The following is an 18,944-nucleotide window of genomic DNA, read 5'->3' as shown; positions in this document are numbered from 1 at the left end:
AAGCGGAATAAAATCACATTCATTGGGGTAGCCAGCGAGTTTTGGTTTGTTCCTTCAAAGCCGCACTCCTCCGTGGCAATGGTGACACCTAGTGGCTTTTGAATCCTCTTCAGCTCCCTGCACCTCCCTGAAATTTTTCTTCATGTGATGTTTAGAAACAACCACCCTGCAAACGAAATAGAAAAAACAAAGAACTACACCTGGGTTTAAAAGACAGGGGCCCCCATATTCAGTGAAAGCTGGAAATTAAATCGTCCAGCCCAGCGAACCCTCTGAAACACGGCCAGACTCTGCCATAGCAGTGCTCAGGAGCAGGAAGGTCAGCTAAGGACAGTGGCTCAGCTTAGCTGCAGACATGTCCTTTTGCTTTTGTCAGCTCGGCTTACAAACGTAGGAGCTGATTTGAGGAAAAAGAACCAACAAACAAACAAAATGTTCAGGGGTTTTTTTTACTGCTATAGCACAGAAGCCGGGCACAGAGTCAGTGGAGTATCAGGTTCCTAGTTGAAAGCTTAACAGTAAAAAAGGGTGCTTTGCTGTCTGTTTCATTTCAAAAAAAGAAAAAGAGGACTTATGGCACCTTAGAGACTAACAAATTTATCTGAGCATAAGCTTTCATGAGCTACAGCTCACTTCATGCTGTAGCTCTCAAAAGCTTATGCTCAGATAAATTTGTTAGTCTCTAAGGTGCCACAAGTCCTCCTTTTCTTTTTGTGAATACAGACTAGCACGGCTGCTATTCTGAAATATTTCATTTCAGTTGTTTATGGGGGGGTCTCTCTGAAAGGATTCGCACTCCCTAAGGTTTACCCCACTCCAGATGGCTGAACGTGGTCTTTATAGGCATTTGAGCAGGGTAAACTGGGAGCTAGGATTCCTGGGTTCTCTTCCCAGCTCTGAGTGGGGTGTGCAGAGTACTTAGAGAAAGCAGGGGAATGGGAGTCAGGACTCCTGGGCTCTATCCCCGATTCTGCCACTGACCTACTGTGTGACCTTGGGCATTGCTCATCTGCTAGGGTACTGACAGCCACTTCCATGTACCTCTCTAGACCACAGTTAATGCCGACACACTCCGTGATGTGCCCTAGTAAATGCTTGAAAGAGCAGTTTTGCCAAAGCTCTTTGCGGAGGGATATTCTCTGGCAACTAGCTGGACTAGCTGAGACAGCCAGCAAGCCTCCGAGACTTCGGAAACCACATAGGGAAGGTCTTGAGAGCAAGCCAGCTTGCCCTTCGGTCGAGTCAGTTTTCGCTGCTTGAGCAATAAATAAAAAATCCCGGTCGAGGGTTTTTACGATGCCTCTCTGGAACTATAGAAACGTAGGGGAAGGGGGAAAGTGCTGCCGGGTGAGATGTGGAATATGCAGGATCTGCTGAGAAATAGTTCTGGAATAGAAATCACTGCCTGCAAAGAGGCAGGGTGGCCCAGTGGTGAGGGTATTGGATAGGGTTCTGTTCCCAGCTCTGACCTTGGACAAGGCCTGCTCCATGCCTCAGTTTCCCCACCCATAATGTGGGGTAATGATACTGCCCTTTCCGGTAAAACGCTTTGAGATCTGTGGGGGAAGGAGTTGACAGAAGAGCTACTGAGCAGCCCTGCCTCTTGAGCAGGCAGGTCCACACAGCCCAGCCCATTCTGGGGCCAGACCTGTGCTTTCTGCATGCCCAGGCTTTGTCTCCTTGGAGCCAGGTCCCACTGGTGGCTGCTGTACCTGGTCAGCCAAAAGGGCCGTTTTCTAGCAGAGCTGGTTGCCTGGCCTGGGGCCGTGCTGAGCTGGTCCCAGCTGCAGCTGGGAGTCACACGCGCACCCTTGGCCGAGCCAGTAGGAGCCCCCTGGAGCTAGCCCGAGTTGGGAATCACTCTGTGTAGCTCTTACATTCCTCTCCCCTCTTGGAGCATTGCTGAGCTTGGCTCAGTTTCTGCCCCCCTTCCTCCCCGTTGGCTCTGATTTTTTAGTCCCGATCTGGTGTTTTATGTAAAACTTGCAGCATGCAGTGTCTGAATGCCAGTGCAGCCCTTTGTCCAGCGTGAGGCGTGGCAGATGTCAAACCGCAGGCTGGCGGTGTCACGCAGAGGACACTCAGCAGAGACCCAGTCTCTTTGGGGCCCGGAATCATCCCCTTCGAAGCTAGCCCCATCTTCTCGTATTACACGTGCCCAAGATCAAAGCAGGCTCAGTGCTTCTGTCCAGAACCTGAGCCCCAGGAAGATGTGAGAGCTTTGCCTAATGGCTCAGAGATTGGGCCCAGGAGGGAATGCTGAGCTAGCCAGCGCTGTCACCGCCCGATACCTGGGGGAGCGAGAGATCCCAGAAACGACCTCTGCTCATAGTGACTCTGACATCACATGCTGGGCACCAGATGTCAGGCCACAAGGCGCAGGGAGCAGAGAGATGCCCTTGTACAGGGAGGAGAGTCCAAGAAACAATTTCCTCTGGCTCCTAGACCTTCCTTAGAGCCAGATCCTCCAGCAATTCCAGTTCAGACTCTTATTCTGTCAGGGATTATAAACTGGCCCTAGAGGTTTTACTCTGAGCTTAGCCATGGAACATCACACGGGAGGTTCAGATTCTGGGCTTTGGCTGCTGTTTTACTAGCTTGCTCTGAAGTTCTCCTTGTGGGTGATGTCTAATGGGTGGATTTCTCATTAAGGGAAAAACATCCGAGCTCTGAGAACAGGGATTGTTTGTGCTTTCCCTGGCAGCTGCCAGCTAAGTGCTGGGAGACACTGTGCTTCAGAGTCAGGAGACCCGACTCCTATCCTGGCTCAGTCACCGACCCGTTGTGTGACCTTGTGCAAGCCCCTTTCCTGCTCCGTGCCTCAGTTTCCCCTCTCACCCCGTGTCTGTTATGATTATTTAGTCTGTAAACTCTTCAAGCCAAGGGCCATCTCTCACAATGTGTATTGGGGCCCCAGTGTCAGTTGGGGCCAGTACCTGCTACTAGAATGCAAATAGTATTGACAAACACTGCCAGCTGCCTGCCAGAAAGTGATTAGAAGCAGGAAGCTAAATCTGAACAATGAGCAGAACAGAAATAACAGCTTCCGAGCAGTGGAAAACCCCTATGATTGATTAAATTAACCACATGAGATGGCGCTAATGTAACACCAGAGCTCAAGTCTTACCGACACACTCTGGGAGGCCGTTCTGGCACTTTTGGGGGAGTTAGAACAGTGGAGTACGACACATCTGGTAGTTGAGTTCCAGCACTCACCCACTGTATAACATCCTGGCAAAGAGTCTAGCGTCCCCCTCTAGAATCGAGTCCATAGAGGAAAACAGCCTACCACTACTACCAGCGAGGGGAGTTAGTCCTGTAGCAGGGGTCTGTGTTCCTCAGTCCATACAGGGAGTGGGTGTGGGGTGGGGAGAGTCATTACGTGAGTAACACCACAAGCAGCTATATTTCAAAATGCGTCTTGTGCCTCCTCCAGAGCACTGCGTTTTTCAGTGGTGTCTTAATCCAAACACAGGCCACGTGATCCCTTTGCTGAGGGTCTGTTGTTTTCTCTCTGCCATCCAGGGGCCAAGCATAAGTCTATGCTGGAGGGTCAGACCACCCAGATGCGGCGGGGCCGGGGCAAGGTCATCCCCAGGGCGGGGCACAAGTCCAAAAGAATTGGCAACAAGGGCAGCATCAACATCCAGAACAAGGCATTCCATTGCCAAGTGTGCGAGATCTACGTCAACTCGGAGACCCAGCTCAAACAGGTGATGCCTCCAGCTCTCCCACTGTGCGGGGAGGGGGGCACTTTCTCTTTGGCCTCTCCCCTCGTTGGGCAGGGGCACGGGGTCAGTCTCAGCATCCAAGCACCTGAGGTTTTCATGAGCGCCGGGGGTGGGAAGGATCCTGCCCCACAGCCCCTCAAAACATCCTTAGGGGTCGCTTGGCAGGATGATCCATGCACTCCCAGATCCTCCAGACCCACTGCAGATAGCAACTTGCAAAGCGCAGTTCTGTGGTGCAGTGGGGGGGCTACGAATCCCTTTGCTTGGGCCCAGTTGTTCCTCCCCTCCAGGGGAAGAGAACAATACTTGCTGTTTTCATGAGGTTTGCAGAGGTGGCTGAGCCACGTGGAGGGGCTGGGTGGCTGGGGATTAGGAGATGGATAGATGCAGGGATCAGATGATGGAGTGAAATGGGTGCCTGGCACTGCTCCAGATAAGTCAATGTATGTATATTCAGTAGCGCCTTGTTCAGAAAAAAGCTGCTGGGTGGGTAAACCAGGGCCCAAGGTATTGAGAAAAGCCATTCTGGGAGCAGGGGTCTTCCGCGGACCATGAATGCCCCATGCTAACAGTCTCTTTGCCTCTAGTGACTAGGCCATGCACAGAGGTTTATTTCCATGTATATTTGCTACGGGCTGCAAGCTAAGGGACTTGATTGTGGAGCTCAACCAGTAACGACTGATGCTTTTCGCTCCAGAGGTCTTGGGTTCAGTTCCTGCAGATGATCAAACAAGCACCGTCATTATACATACATGCCAACTCCAGAACCCTAAAGACTGAAGCAAAGGCTGGATTTCGTAATTACCGCGAGCAAGCTGAATTCCCAGGCGGAGAGCATGGCTTTGCAGGGTCACTACGCATGCAGTGGGTTTGTTTACTGTCCACGTGTTATACCTGTGTGTGACTCTGTGTTTTCCATCTGCAGCACGTAAGCAGCAGGAGACACAGAGACAGGCTTGCTGGGAAGCCACCCAAACCAAAATACAGCCCGTACAACAAGCTCCAGAAGAACGCTGTCCTCGCAGTGAGTATTCTAAAGGTATCTGTCTCCCAGAAGCCCTCCGGCCATGGTGCCTGTCTGAAACGTTGCTCACGCTGTTTGTCAGCTCATGGGATTTTATCACGAGGCCTGAGGTTTCTGTTTTCAAAGCCCCAGCTCCAGGAGTCCTGTGATTATGTCAGAATCTCAGCTTTCATTGAACAAAACAGTGAGTTTCTAGCCCTTGTGAATGTGGAGGGAAGGTTGGAAGGGAGACCCTTACAGTCTCTGACACCACAAAGCAAAGAAGAAGAACTCAGTGTTTTTTATTTTTAAAAGAGGATGATCTTTACCTGAATCCCATGATTTCTAGGGGGGCTGACTCATGATTTTTAAATGCTTGGGGTTGGCAGTGTTTTTGTTCAGCTCATGCCAAGTTCCAGGGTTCATTCACAGAGACACGAGTCTGGTCTGCAGCGCAGCCGCGGCTAGTCCTATCCCAGCAACATAGCGCTAACAATCGGCTATGCTGGGCCTTGTTTTCTGCTTCCTGTCCCGAGGGGGGAAATTGATGCTTTGATGGTCGTTTCTCAGGTAGGTTCAACCCCAGGCTCCCTGGCCTCATCAGCGCTGTGCTCTGATGCCATATACAGAAAAGGGTTCTGCTAACACTTACTAATAGTTTTGTACAGAGCCATTCTTGAGCCCCCTACTCCCAGCTGATTACCTGCTTTAAGACCAGTCCTGGCTTGTCTGCCCTGTGAGCTGCCACCAGATCAGTTCTTGACAAATGGCTTTAGAAGGGTTGCTTTGGTGGGGAGACAGGGCTTGAGTGGGGAGAGGAGCAATTCCAAGTGCACGCCGATCCCCGGCTGGAAACAAAGCCTGAGACACTTGAACTCTGGCGCATCAGGTGTCACTGAGATCCGGGAAGAATTCTCAGCATCTTCCCAAGGCGCAAAGTGCTCTGTAGTTTCCTGGTCTCCCAGATCAGCAATATCCTATCTGCACAGGGAGACAGAATGAAATGCTTTTGGAGGTATTCGGCGGCCGGATGTCAAGTCCTTTCAAGGACAAACCTGATACTGGCAGCTCCTTGACCCGATGGATTCCCAGCTCAGTGTTAAAGGAAATAGCTACCTAGATGGACAGGAGTTTAAGGCCAGAGGGAACAATTAGGATTGTGTAATAGTCTGACCTCCTGGACAGCCCAGGCCAACAGCCCCACCCAAGGGTCCCTGCTGTGAACTTCAAAGGGGAAGCTAGAGTAGATCTGTGAGAAAGGCCTCTGGCTATCAGCTGTGAACCTCCCTGCACAGGTGCAAGCTTCGTGACTCTCTATACTGTGTAGGAAACGTAGGATGGAGGCTCAAGTTGAGTCCCCAGAGTCACCATTGTGGATGGATTCTGGATTGGGGTTAATGGTCTGCATTCGTCTGGCCCAAAGACCAAAGCCAGAAGATTCAAAACTGAGACTTAGAAATATGCCCCCTTCCGACACACAATGAATGACTGGCCTGTGGAACTCATGTCCACATGATATCATTGAGGCCAGGAGCCTAGCTGGATTCCTCTGAAGCTGCAGGCTCTGGACTAGAAGGGTCCTTGGTCTGATCCCCTGGGGCAGTTCCTATGAAATAGAAACTGGGTGATTCTATTGGACCCCTGTCTCTGTGCCCACATGCCTGTTATCAGACTAACCCTGAGCCCAGGGCTGGCTGCTCCACTCCCCCGCAGAGCCGGCGGTGCCAGGATCTCTCCCCTCCTGCAGCCAAGTGGTTCATGTGCTTTGTCTCTTTCACTCTCTCTCTCTCTCCCCCCCTACAGTCCAAGCTGGCTTTGCAGAAGCACCTCACCAAAACCTTGGCCACCCGCTTCCTCCCGAGCCCCCTCACCACGGCAGCCATGTGCGCCATGCCCGGCCCACTCACCCTCAGACCAGCCACCGCTACCGCCCTCTTCCAGGCCCCGCTCCTTGGACCAGCGCTCTTCCGAACCCCGCCAGGCCACGTCCGCGCCACGCCCGGCCCCATCGTCTTCGCGCCCTACTAGAGCCTCGTGCCCTCCAAGGCTCCGTCTCTCCCGGACGCGGCGAAGAGCCCGGGGAGCTATGCAGCAAGGGGCAGCACTATTGGACAGGGCTCTGTTCCGATTGAAGGCAAATGATACTTTGTAACCATTGATCGGCGGGCGGGGGGGGGTTCTTTCACTCCCAGCGGGTTCCCACTGGGCTAGGAGATTCCCCAGCTGACTGCTCTGCCAGGCCTGGCTGTGCTCCCCTTATCCACACCCAGTGCCCCAGTCGGTTCTGCCACCCACTCACTCAGTAGCTCTCCAAAAACACAGCTCCATGTCTGGTTTGATTGGATTCAGTTAAAGGGACGGTGCCAGGATCCCCTAGGCCCATTGATGCCCGTGGCCAGCTGGTGCCCCTCTTTGGCTAGTGAGTTTTTCATTCATCCCCTTCCCAGTGATTAATTTAAACCAAACCAGGGAAGGGGCCTGGCTGACCCTCTGGAAAGGGAGGGTCTTTCTCTCAGGCTTGCTGGTTCAGAGCCAGCCCAGGTTCCTGACGACCCCCAGATCATAGGCCCTGCTGGAAGGAGTCTGTGGTGGATCTCAGGCCAGTTTCTAGTGAGAGAAAGCTCCCCAGCACAAAATCCACCCCCCTGTTTCCTACCCGTAGCAGGGAGGACGCAGCCTAAGCCCTGCATGGGCCATGAGGCACGTAGGCAGAGAGCCGCGTGGTGGAAGATTGCCCTCCTACTGTCTGAGCCATCCTGGATCTGAGGATGCAGGGAGTGTTACTCTCCAGCTCCTCTAGTCTGGTCCATTTCAGCAGCAGGAAATCCAGAGGAAAAATTAACAAAAACAGACACCAGCAAACAGGGACAGCGTTTTCCCATAGAACAAACAGTTGAACCCCGGGGCTCCTTGGCAGCAGAGACCTCTTTGCTGCTCACTTCAGAAAACACATTATCGTCCCACACCGGAAGTGCAGTGGAGGGCCACTCAAATTGGATTGGAGCGTTTGTCTAGAGCAGTGGTTTTTAACCTTTTTTTAATTTGCGGACCCCTTTGGAAATGAGATATAGTCTGAGGATCCCCAGGGATCCGTGGACCACAGGTTGAAAACCACGGGTCAAGTGGTTAGACAACAGGACTCCTGGATTCTCCTCCCAGACCTGGGACAGGGTGTAAGAACAGGATGTGGGAAATCAGGACACCTGGGTTCCATTCCCAGTTCAGCTAAGGCCTGGAGTCAATTGGTTAGAGAACGGCCCTTCTCCTTGGCATCTATTCCCAACTCTGCCATTCACTCCCTTGCGCCACGGTGCTTCACCTCTTAGTGCCTCAGTTTCCCCCCATTAAGCAGGGTATAGCTCTGTCCCTACCTCGCAGGGAGGCTGAGTGAAGGTTCATAAAGCACATTGTCCTTCCATAGCGCGTTTCCTTGGAGAGCTGCAAAGCATTCCTACTGTTAACAGGCCAGCAGACACAATCCAGTCACCCAGCCCCCTTGAAACTAGGAGCTTCCAAGGAAACTGGGAGGATTCCCTGTTCGTTCAGCCCGACAGCCCAGAATCAAAGAGCAGGTTTGTTTAACAAGCCCGTGGCATTGTCCCTCTCATGCTCTGAGTGCAGCTTGCAGACTGAGGGGCTCCAGGGCCCGCGCTAGGCGATATGGGAGCAATGGGTTTGTTTTTCACTGTGTTAAAAGACGGCGCGAGGACCTGGTCTGAACAGTCACCGAGGCGCTCCTGGCTCCCTAGCGTGCTGTAAATAGAAATATGCAGGAAGGTTGGACCTTGTGCTGGAGTGACAACCCGTCCCAATCTATGCAAATCCGAACGGAGCAGCCCGTCGTTGTGGTAACTGGGCTGCGTCCTGCGGCGGTACCCGCTCTGTCTGTACAGCGAGGAATGTTGGTCGGAGCAGACACTGAACCATGCACCTCTGTGAGAGAGCCCCCTGCTCCCCACTGCACAGGCTCTGGGCCCCCAGCGGAGGCTGCCCTCCTATTTGGGCAGCTAGCAGTCCCCACGCACAAGCACACCTGTCCGATGACTTAACTTGAACACACCAGCTGTGTGTCAGGCAGCGTTTGGGCAGCACAGGGGAGGATCCTGCCCCCCCACCACCACTGGAGGCTGAACACAATTTCCAAACACCATGTGGCCGTGAGATTGTCACTTACCCAGAGCTCAGGGGCAGTCCCTGGGTGCTTTGGGCAATACGGGTCTGTGTGTTTCATGTCCCCGATCCACAGAGGAGATGGGTCGGTTATAGCTCAAGCTGGAGCATTGTGCTTTTAGTGTTGGAGGTCCCTAGTGCAAGGCCTGATGGTGCTGTCCCACAACCCCTGCCCCCTTGGCATGGTCACCAGTGGGGTTTGACCTGGGGCCATCAGCACCACAATGCAGATTCCTACTGCTCGAACTGGGAGTAGTAGTGGGTTGTTATCCCCTACAGGACCAGCCCACTAGAGGGGGCTGTGCTAAGTGCTTGGACAGCGTATTACAGGAGCGCACTACAGGGGGACATGGCAGCTCTCAGCACGTGGGATATGCCGGGGAGACTGTTCTCCCCCTCCCCCCATGGGAGTGCATGGAGCTGGTGCAGGATAGACTGGCCTGCCTGGGGGTAAACCAGACTCAGGCCTCGGGGCTGAGAACTGGGAGATCCAGTCCTGGGGCTGGGGGGAGGGGCACATTTTGATGCCAGTTTATCAACGGGGACGGCTGCCATGAGCGGGGTGGGGTGGGCCTGTCCCGCTGCATGGCTGGGGACAGTGGGTGCAGCGAGGTGTTAACCCCCCACCCCCAGTTCGGGGAAATCCCCTGCTAGGCATCCACAAGGAAATGGAGTCCCGGTGGGGGCTAGACCCCCCCCAGATCACAGGAGTCCCTTTCATAAATCCCATGTGGGGGTGGGGGCTGGTGGTGGGAGTTGCCACTGGGCAAACCGTCCCCTCACAAAGCTTTAGATGCGGCGAGGGAGGGATCTGGACACCTCTGTGTGATGCCAGTCATCCCCTAATGCCATCAGCCCCCAGGTAACCTGGGACTTACCCTGGCGCCAGCCATCCAGCCCCGCAGCAGCCTCTCCTCCATGTGCGTCTAGTTGGGTTCGCTCCCTCCCGCCACCATCCCACTCCAGCTCCGGTCTCCTCCCCGGGTCCACAGCGCCTGCTGTCTCTTGTGCAGTGGTCATTTTAGGAATTCAGGAAGCACAAAGCTTTAGCCATGGCCCCCCCTCCACCCTGAGAGACTCCGGTCGCTTTCCCCAGAGCCAGAGTCAAACCTGCCCTCAGCCCAGTGGCGGGGTCATGATACACTAGGGACACTTCGCACTTTAACCCCTTGAAAGCCATTCCTCCCCGTCACAACCATCCTGCAACGGGCTGCTTCAGAGCACTCTACTGTCTCCTTCACCTCCAGCCCCCCGCACACCACCCCCTGCGCTAGCCAAAGCAGTTACCACCTCTGAGTTCGCATACGCTGTGGTAGGTCATAGGCCCCAGCGCTGACGTGTGCCCCTCTGTAAATACCCTTGGCGTGATGTGAACAATGTTTGATTTTCACAACTAAAAAGCAAACGAAATAATCAGCCTCTAGGGACTTGGCCAGTACCCCCCCCACACCCTCTGTACTGTTCAGTGTATATTTTTGGATGTACTATAACCGTTGGAGGGGGGGGAAAGGAAACTATTTTGATAATCAAATCTCATTGCTTTCTTGTGTTACTCAGTAAATAAAAGGAACCTGTATAAATGCGCCTGGACTTTCATGCGCCATCTTTATTTGGGACCATGAGGTTGGAGCCTGCGGAGGTGGAAATGGGAACACATCCGCCACGACAGATTGCTAAAGGATCGTTCACCCTGTAGCCAGCGGCTGGGAAAAACCAGCCACATCCCCAGCCAAAGGATGGCCTGGCTCAAGCTTTTCCTGTAGTTTTCCATGAAAGGCTGGACCAATAACAAATTGTTAGCGTGTAAGAGGGCCTGGGAGCTACTCGGCCGCAGGCGGCCCTAGCTAGGCCCCGTTCGTAGTGCCATGCCAGCAGCCAGCCGTGTTCCCGGGAAGCATAGCCACTCCAAAAGCAGCTGAGTTGAATTTATTGACGGCTTGCTGACCAGGAGGAAGGGGCTCCACATGCCTCTGACATGAGATTACATCCATGCAGCCATTAAAAAAAGAAACACCAGCCTCACTTCCCAGCACCAGAACGTGTCCTGCTGCAGGGTGAGCTAATCTAGGATACCCCAGTGAGCCCTGGTCGTACCCCCCACAGCAGCCAAAGCACATTCCCTCCCGTCCCAGATTCCTGGCCAAGGAGAAGCTTAGGGACCATCTAAAATTAACCCCTTGGTGCTTGGCCAACTGACAATTTTAATGGCCTGCTGAGGCCACCTTTGCAACCTGACCCCTGCCCCCACCCCCAGTTCCGTCCAAAGAGCGTCAGCCTGACAGAGCCGCAGGTTGGAAATGTGTCTGCCGGGGGCCAACTGCTCCTCGGCAATGAGGCTGAGCTGAGCTGCACCTGCCTAACGAGCGATGCAAATGGCTGGTGTGTGGCCTCCCTCTAGCGGCTGGCCCACGCCCAGGCTTCTGCATTGAGCTCCCCACGCTGGGGTCTTCACCTCAGGCCGTAATGGGATCAGAGGCAGGGGCACAACCCCCGACACCATGGCGTGGCCTGGCCTTCGGCCTGGGATCGCGGCATGGGAAATTTCTGACATGCTTGGACACTGATGAGGCTCTAATGAGCTTAATGAACCTAAACCCAAGCTCTGCTCGGCCTGGCCTCACCCGAGCACCCCAATTCTGCTGCTGCAGAGGGGCCAGGTGCAGTTAAAGAGCTGAGGAGGGCAGGAGGGCCTAGGAGCCCAGCAGACAATGAAGGTTCGCAGGGACCCAGGGCAGTCCTTGCTCCCCCAATCTTCAGGGTTGCAGCTACGGAGCCTCCAGGGAGTGAGTGCAGCATGCATGGGGCTAAGAGCCCAGCGATCTTGGAGCTCCCATCCACCTCCCCAGTTGCAGGTGCCTGTTGGTGGGCGGAGAGGCCTGGACGATGAATGCCTTCACCCCTCGCCTGTAGCTCCAGCTCCACTGCGTTCAAGGGTCTAGGTCAGGAGCCGAACGGCTCCACAGCCAGGGAGCTCAGAGTCCACCTTCTGGCTGGGCACCTGCTCCAGCGCCAGCTTGCAGGAAGGAACTTCGGGGAGACAGGCCGGGGCATTCTGTGGCACAGGTGGAGGAAGGAGCTACGTAGTGCCACGATCTTGTTGTGGAGGGAACGCTCCCCTCCAGGTTCAGGGCAAGGGTTACAATGGGCCAAATGGAGGTTGGAGCCCGTGAGGCCTTTGCAGGCCTCCTGCTGCCCACGCAGCCCCCTGCCAAGGCAAGGAGTGTGTTTGCCGAGGGCTCTGTCTAGCCTGTGGTTTGGGAGCAGAGACCTGGCCAGTAGCTGCCTGTCCGCAGGGCTCCCGGGGCACGGTCTGGGCAAATCCCGAGTTCAGACCAGCTGCCCAAGGCTGCCCTCCCCCTCCAGGCAGCAGGGATGGGCCAGATGTCCTCACTGCCCCCAGCGACTATCCCTGGCACTGGGTCCTCGCCATGCTGCCTGGTGCAGCCAGGGGCCAAGCCCCCGCCCACCCACTCGGCACCTCCCTTCACCAGGCTTCATGCCAGCACCCCAGAGCTCAGGAGAGGGTGGATGCGCCATGGGAGCGAGGTGGCGGGGGGAGGGGAGGCCAGGCCTTCAGCCGTCCATGGAACCGCTGCCCTTGTTCTTGCGGCTCAGCGGGAAGGCAGACTTGCTCTGCGGCTGTGTCATCTTGCTGGCCAGGTAGGTGAAAGGCTCAATCAGCGTCCGGCGGTCGGCCACGGACACCTCCCACAGCTTCACCTTCTCGCCCTTGGCCCAGTGCTGGGCCGCGTCGTGGTCCACGCGTCGCTGCTCCTGCAGATCGCACTTATTGCCCAGAACCACAATGGTGACCTGTATGAATACACACAAACAGAGCGCACTCAGGGCCGGCTGCCTGGCACCGCAGCCTGGGGCAGGCCCAGGGGCAAGGCTGCTGCGGATTTCACCCCCAGCACTGCGGTCTTTCTGGTGAATGTCTCTTTCCCTTTGGCGCCTTCCATCCAGATTCCCTGCAGTGCTCGGGCTGGGCCGTGTGGCTCCTGGCTCAGCCTTCGCCCCCACCCATGTGGCCAGCTGAGCAGCAGAGCTGATGGGCTCCAGAGAGTCCTGCCCAGTTCCCTGTGGCTGGAGCTTGGGCAGAGGCTACGTGGGTCTTTCCAGGGAGGAGATAAGAGGATTTGGGATTTGCCAAACCGGATCAGACCACTGGTCCCTCCCGTGTGTCTCCCCTCCGCTGTCACCCCCAGCCGACACCAGATAGCCAGTGTTCCCTCCCTTCTGCTCAAGCAGGCCTGGCCAGTCATGCAAGGCCGTAGGTGGCAAGGAGCTCTCCAGTGCCTGGGGAAGCCGCCTCTGTGCCTGCCCCTGCGGCAATGTCTCACCTCCTTCTTATCCTTGCACTTGTCGATTTCCTTCTTGAGCAGCTCCACCCTCCGGAAGGACTCCTTGCTGTCGATGCTGTACACCAGCACGTAGCCGTCCGTGCAGGAGAAGCAGTGCTTGGGGAGCTCCACGCCCTCCCGCAGGCCCCGGGTGTCGTAGAACCGCACCTGCTCCCGCACCCCTCGGTCCGTCTCGATCGAGCCCACGTAGATGTCCTCCTGGGTTTCTATCATCTCGGAACCTGCGGGGAGGCGGGTGGGCGTGGGGTAACGTGGGGAGCTGGGCTGCGGAGTCTGCCATGATGGAGGACTGCGGCAGGAGCATCCTCACACTGTTCCACTGGACTGGGCGTTGGGAGGACTGTGTTCTATGGCTGCCTCTGCCACTGACTGGCTGAGTGCCTGTGGGCAAGTCCCTCCCCTTCCCTGTGCCTCAGTTTCCCCTCCTGGCCTTTGTCTGGTCTGTTCAGACTGGGAGCTCTTTGGGGCAGAGCCTGGCACAATGGTGCCCCGAGTTTGCCTGGGGCCCCTAGGTACTACCACATCATAGCAGCTCCTTGCCCAGGCCAGTCTCATACTCTGCTCCTTGCTTGTTCAGGTCTCCCGCATCCGTGAGTAGAGCGGCACTGCTGGGGAAAACAGACTGTAGAAAGGAGCTGCTGGAGGCGGCATCTCCAGGTATTTTTCTATTTATTCTCCCCACCTGGGACACTGGCAGCTAAACCGGCCTGTCCCCATCCCGGTCTTTCACTGCACCACCCTGTCTGCCTCCATCATGTGCTGACACTCGTCCACTTTAGTTGCAGAGGGCGGGGCAGTTCCACTAGAGTTTCTTCTGGACCGCTGGGTGGTTGATGCTCATTTGTTATTGTAGGGTCTCTCGTCAACATCTGGGATAGGCACTGATCTGTTACTGTCAGGGGGTTGGTCTTTACAAAACGCCAAGAATGATGGGGGCTGCAGGATGCCCCCTTGCTGGTCACCCGCCCTGCCCCCACACTTACCAACCACATGGTTCCCATAGAGGACCTGCTCCAAGACTGACGTTTTCCCAACTGAGGCTTGGCCGCAAACCACCACCTTGCAGCTCTTTCCCATCTGGGGTCTCTTTCCTGGGGACCGAAGAGCAGGACGCTGGAGCTGGAGGAAGATGTCTTCTCAAAGTCGAGTCAACTGGGCAATGCCACGTGGGTTGGAGCTCGGCAAGGTCTCCCCTGTGCTCAGCGCTGCCCTGGGAGAGAGAGAACTGGAAGCCTAGGGCTGGAAGGGAACGCCAGAGGTCAGCTCAGCCGCCCCTTGCACTGAGCCTGGTCTCTTACTGAAGTGACACTAATGGGCCCCCTCCACAGATGGTGGCTGGGACACAAGCCCCATGGGTCACTGCCCAGTGCTGATGCTAGGGGCAAACCTAGCATTACATTAGACTAGAAGGAATAATGAGGGGTCCGAACCGCAGGTTTCATCCCCTAATCTCTCTGGAACCACAGTTTTGCATCCCAGCACGGTCAGTCCTTGAAGGTCCCCTCATACGTCCCAGGCTGAGCTCCCATCTGTGGGAGCATTTAACAATTCCTTGGGACACTTCTGGTAAGAGGCAGGACTTTCCTGAGGCCCCTGGTCCAAACTCCCCCTCTACCCAAAGTTGTGCTGCGGGGTTGCCACCCTCCTCCCCAGAGGAAGCTGCATTTCAAGGACCGGTGAGTGAATTGCGAGGTACATGTGGCCGGGAGGACGGTAAAATGGTTTTCACAACCAGACGAGGGCGTAGAGAGAAATTCGAGCCCAAACCCTGCGCAGGTAGGGGGCAGAAGGGAAGACAGGAAAGGTCTGCCACTGGACTAAGGCTCAGGAGATTGGGGTTCAGTTCCCAGCTCTGCCACAGACTCCCTGGGTGACCTTGGGTGAGTCTCTTCACCTCTCTGTACTCCGGTTCCCCATCTGCCAAAGGTGGGCCCTTCTCCCCTTCCTCCATCAATGGTTTTGGGGCTCACATGCTACCAGACCAGGGGCCAGGAAAGCAGCTAGAACAAGGCACTCCGTGATCCACTCGGTCTTTTCCCTCTCACCAGCCCCCATCTCCCCGTTCTGTGAGCCGTGCTGGAGAGCCCCCCGCGGTGTATCCAGCTGAGCCCCCATGGTCTACACACGCGCACGCTCCTTCGGGAGTTTTCGGCCTAGGAACGAGCCCACCACCTAAAATCCTGCCGAAGCTGAGGAGCAGCTATTAAAGTGAAAGTGGGCAAGAAGGCCGAGGAGGCTGGGTGCTCCGCAAGGCTGGGGAGGGATAGCTCAGTGGTTTGAGCATTGGCCTGCTAAACCCAGGGTTGTGAGTTCAATCCTTGAGGGGGCCATTTAAGGATCTGGGGCAAAAATTGGGGATTGGTCCGGCTTTGAGCAGGGGGTTGGACTAGATACCTCCCGAGGTCCCTTCCCACCCTGATAGTCTATGATTCTATGATCACAGGGTCTAGGCTGCCCGGCCCCCGGTCCTCACTGCAGCCTTGGCATGATCACGCGCCCAGCTGGCCTCTGGCTGCCCTGGATGCACAGAGGCAGCTGGCTCTTGTTGGGAGGCTTTAAGCATCTGTGAATCGTGTCTTTCCCCCCACCCAGATGGCACAGCAAATCTCTGATGGTGTGGGGGGCGGGGGTCCTCTGCCTACCTTCTCAGGACAGCTGTCTGTCTCTGCTTTCTCCTCTTCCTAAATCTTCAGGCTTGGCTGACTCACCTCCACACCAAGGAAGGGGAAATCAGAGACAGCAAGGCAGGGCACCCGAGAGGCGAGACAGCCCCACAGCAGCAGGACAGCACCATCTAGGGTTGCAGAGGACAGGTTGTGTCGTGCTTCCTTTTTCCATAATGACAGGTTTCAGTGAGCTGTAGCTCACGAAAGCTTAGGCTCAAATAAATTTGTGAGTCTCTAAGGTGCCACAGTCCTCCTTTTCCTTTTCCATAGGAGCCTGCGAGTCTCAGTACAGTGGAAAAACAAACCAGCGCTGCATTACCTAATAATCTAACTCCAGATGCACACCCAAAGGTTCATCCGTGACCATGTTCTTAGTAACTTCATGGGCGGGGGGGGGGACCTGCAAACTCTTTTTTTAGCATTGAAGATGCAATTGCCAGGCAGAGTTGTAGGAAAGAGATCTTTATTGAGCTTGCATAGTAGCCAGAGTTAATGGGATGAGAGGTCTGTGCTTGTCTGGCAGCCTCCTGACCCCCAGCTTGCATGCCTGCCGCCCTGGTGCCCCACTAAAGTGGGTCTTTCCTGAAACCCTCCCCCTTCCTCCCCATCAAACTTCACCAGCCATGGTGCAAATATGACAAGAAAAATGGAAACCAGGGCCACTTCAGGCAACTAATGGCCACTAGGGACACATCATCCATTTAAGGAAAAGCTTTTTAAAGAACCAGCAACTTTCATGTCTGAAAATATGGAGGGAAAGTACCCCCACTCGGCTCTGCCCCCGCTGTCCTACCAGCCTGATCTTCTTGTCTTTGAGATTCCAGATGGTTTTGAAGAAAGCGAAGCTTTCTGGCTGCAAATATCCTGAAATCTAGCGTGACAGTCTAGCCCCCACCCAGCTTTAAGACTATTTGGAATGAAACTCAGTTGCTAAAGGCTCATGTCAGGGCACTGTTGTGAGAGAAAACAAGACATGAGTTTTAAAAAGCATCATTACGATGACTCTTTTTTTTTTAATGATACGTCAAGCACCTGGAGGAGCACTAGGCAGCTCCCAAAGCGAGCAAAGACATGCCTCCTGTTCTAGAGAGCGCACAATCCTGCAAGGAGAACTGCATGGGCTGATCCCTGCTCCTGCGTGGAGCCCCACTGGAGGCAATAGGGCTCTGTGGGGGTGCAGGGGTCCACCTGCACAGTTCTCTTTTGTAGCAGGACCTAACTAGGCAACACCATGGACAAGAGCAGGCAAGGAAGGACAAGGATCACAACAGAAAGATCACACAGATATGCAATAAAGACCTGATCCTGAAATGAGCTCTGTGTAGGAAGGACCCTGCTAAGCCTCTGCATTCATTGCAAGCTCAGGGCCTAAGGCAGTGGTTCTCAATCTATTTACCACTGTGGGCTGCACATGCAGCTCTCTGTGTGTTATGTGGGCCACATCCACTCTATAGATATACTACTTGTGTGGCCTGGAGGATGTCACATGGGCCGCAGTAGTGTGCTGATTGGGCCACAAGCAGGCAGCAGGTTGAGAACCCCTGGCCTAAGGCATGGGCACAGCTTGATGTTTAGGAACCTAATTATTTGTAAGTGGTTGTTATCCATGAATGTGATTACGGTGACAGTTTGGTGCCATGGGGCGGTGGTTTAGCGGGAGGATGCCTTAGCATGGCAGCTTACTATTTACACCATTATCATTGCCATTTATTATCAGCAGTGTTACAGCAGGACCTAGGTGCGCCCTTTGGGGGTCAGGGCTAGGCGCTGAACAGACACCGAGAGCTCGTCAGGCTGCATGGCCGGATGCCCCACACGTCCAGTGTCGCTCTCCACCCAGCAGCCGCTCCACATTGGGCCAATCTCAGGTGCCCTCTGCAACGCACCAACATAGCCCCCCTTGCCGCCTCCCAGGCAGGGCTCCCCCTTCCCATCCCCCCAGGCTGGCCAGGGTCTGGGCTCCCCCCAGGCTGGCTAGGGCTCCCCCATTCCCATCCCCCCAGGCTGGCCAGGGTCTGGGCTCCCCCCTTCCCTCAGGGTTCCCCCCATTCCTGGGCTGGCCAGGGCTCCCCCCTTCCCATCCCCCAGGCTGGCCAGGTCTGGGCTCCCCATTTCCCTCGGGGCTCCCCCCTTTCCATCCCCCAGGCTGGCCAGGTCTGGGCTCCCCATTTCCCTCGGGGCTCCCCCGTTCTCATCCCTCCCAGGCTGGCCAGGTCTGGGCTCCCCCCAGGCTGGCCAGGGCTCCCCCCTTCCCATCCCCCCAGGCTGGCCAGGGTCTGGGCTCCCCCCTTCCCTCAGGGTTCCCCCCATTCCTGGGCTGGCCAGGGCTCCCCCCTTCCCATCCCCCAGGCTGGCCAGGTCTGGGCTCCCCATTTCCCTCGGGGCTCCCCCGTTCTCATCCCTCCCAGGCTGGCCAGGTCTGGGCTCCCCCCAGGCTGGCCAGGTCTGGGCTCCCCATTTCCCTCGGGGCTCCCCCGTTCTCATCCCTCCCAGGCTGGCCAGGTCTGGGCTCCCCCCAGGCTGGCCAGGGCTCCCCCCTTCCCATCCCCCCAGGCTGGCCAGGGTCTGGGCTCCCCCCTTCCCTCAGGGTTCCCCCCATTCCTGGGCTGGCCAGGGCTCCCCCCTTCCCATCCCCCAGGCTGGCCAGGTCTGGGCTCCCCATTTCCCTCGGGGCTCCCCCGTTCTCATCCCTCCCAGGCTGGCCAGGTCTGGGCTCCCCCCAGGCTGGCCAGGGCTCCCCCCTTCCCATCCCCCCAGGCTGGCCAGGGTCTGGGCTCCCCCCTTCCCTCAGGGTTCCCCCCATTCCTGGGCTGGCCAGGGCTCCCCCCTTCCCATCCCCCAGGCTGGCCAGGTCTGGGCTCCCCATTTCCCTCGGGGCTCCCCCGTTCTCATCCCTCCCAGGCTGGCCAGGTCTGGGCTCCCCCCAGGCTGGCCAGGGCTCCCCCCTTCCCATCCCCCCAGGCTGGCCAGGTTCTGGGCTCCCCCCTTCCCAGCCCTCGCCCATGGGAGA

General features: G+C 56.1%; 2 protein-coding genes across 11 annotated transcripts in view; one reads left to right on the top strand and one right to left on the bottom strand.

Annotated features, from left to right (window-relative positions):
* The window catches only part of ZNF385C (zinc finger protein 385C), a 191,387-nt gene extending 180,899 nt beyond the window's left edge, over window positions 1-10,488 (top strand). For 2 of the 7 annotated variants that reach the window (XM_038385466.2, XM_043503527.1), the window contains 3 exons: window positions 3,526-3,713; window positions 4,657-4,755; window positions 6,538-10,488. In XM_038385466.2, the coding sequence (XP_038241394.1) occupies window positions 3,526-3,713; window positions 4,657-4,755; window positions 6,538-6,762 (512 nt within the window). In that variant the 3' untranslated portion in view covers window positions 6,763-10,488. Of the gene's footprint in view, window positions 1-3,525; window positions 3,714-4,656; window positions 4,771-6,537 lie in introns of all 7 variants that reach the window. The other 5 variants (XM_038385465.2, XM_038385467.2, XM_043503524.1 and 2 more) reach the window with 3 other exon arrangements.
* Window positions 10,489-10,814: 326 nt separating this feature from the next.
* Window positions 10,815-16,129, bottom strand: NKIRAS2 (NFKB inhibitor interacting Ras like 2). 4 transcript variants are annotated; one of them, XM_043503529.1, is made up of 4 exons: window positions 15,911-16,129; window positions 14,252-14,359; window positions 13,248-13,489; window positions 10,815-12,717 (listed from the first exon to the last, which is right to left on the bottom strand). In XM_043503529.1, the coding sequence occupies exons 2-4, from the start codon at window positions 14,343-14,345 to the stop codon at window positions 12,478-12,480; spliced, it is 576 nt and encodes a 191-aa protein (XP_043359464.1). In that variant the 5' UTR covers window positions 14,346-14,359; window positions 15,911-16,129; the 3' UTR covers window positions 10,815-12,477. The 4 variants fall into 4 exon arrangements, with proteins under 4 accessions (XP_043359464.1, XP_043359463.1, XP_038241396.1 ...); XM_043503528.1 differs by having other exon boundaries at window positions 14,252-14,387; window positions 15,911-16,059; XM_038385468.2 differs by having other exon boundaries at window positions 14,252-14,507; window positions 15,911-15,993.
* Window positions 16,130-18,944: the final 2,815 nt, after the last annotated feature.

Source organism: Dermochelys coriacea, chromosome 27 (assembly GCF_009764565.3).
Source record: "Dermochelys coriacea isolate rDerCor1 chromosome 27, rDerCor1.pri.v4, whole genome shotgun sequence".
Lineage (NCBI taxonomy): Eukaryota > Metazoa > Chordata > Testudines > Dermochelyidae > Dermochelys > Dermochelys coriacea.
This window is presented reverse-complemented; position numbering and strand designations above follow the sequence as displayed.

What these genes read in the sequence shown, in the direction of transcription:
- NKIRAS2 (XM_043503529.1), bottom strand. Translation starts at nt 14,345, where the DNA reads ATGGGAAAGAGCTGCAAGGTGGTGGTTTGCGGCCAAGCCTCAGTTGGG. An exon ending in CTATGGGAACCATGTGGTTG is followed by an intron (nt 13,490 to 14,251) that starts GTAAGTGTGGGG and finishes GCCTCCCCGCAG; the next exon opens with GTTCCGAGATGATAGAAACC. An exon ending in AGTGCAAGGATAAGAAGGAG is followed by an intron (nt 12,718 to 13,247) that starts GTGAGACATTGC and finishes GTATTCATACAG; the next exon opens with GTCACCATTGTGGTTCTGGG.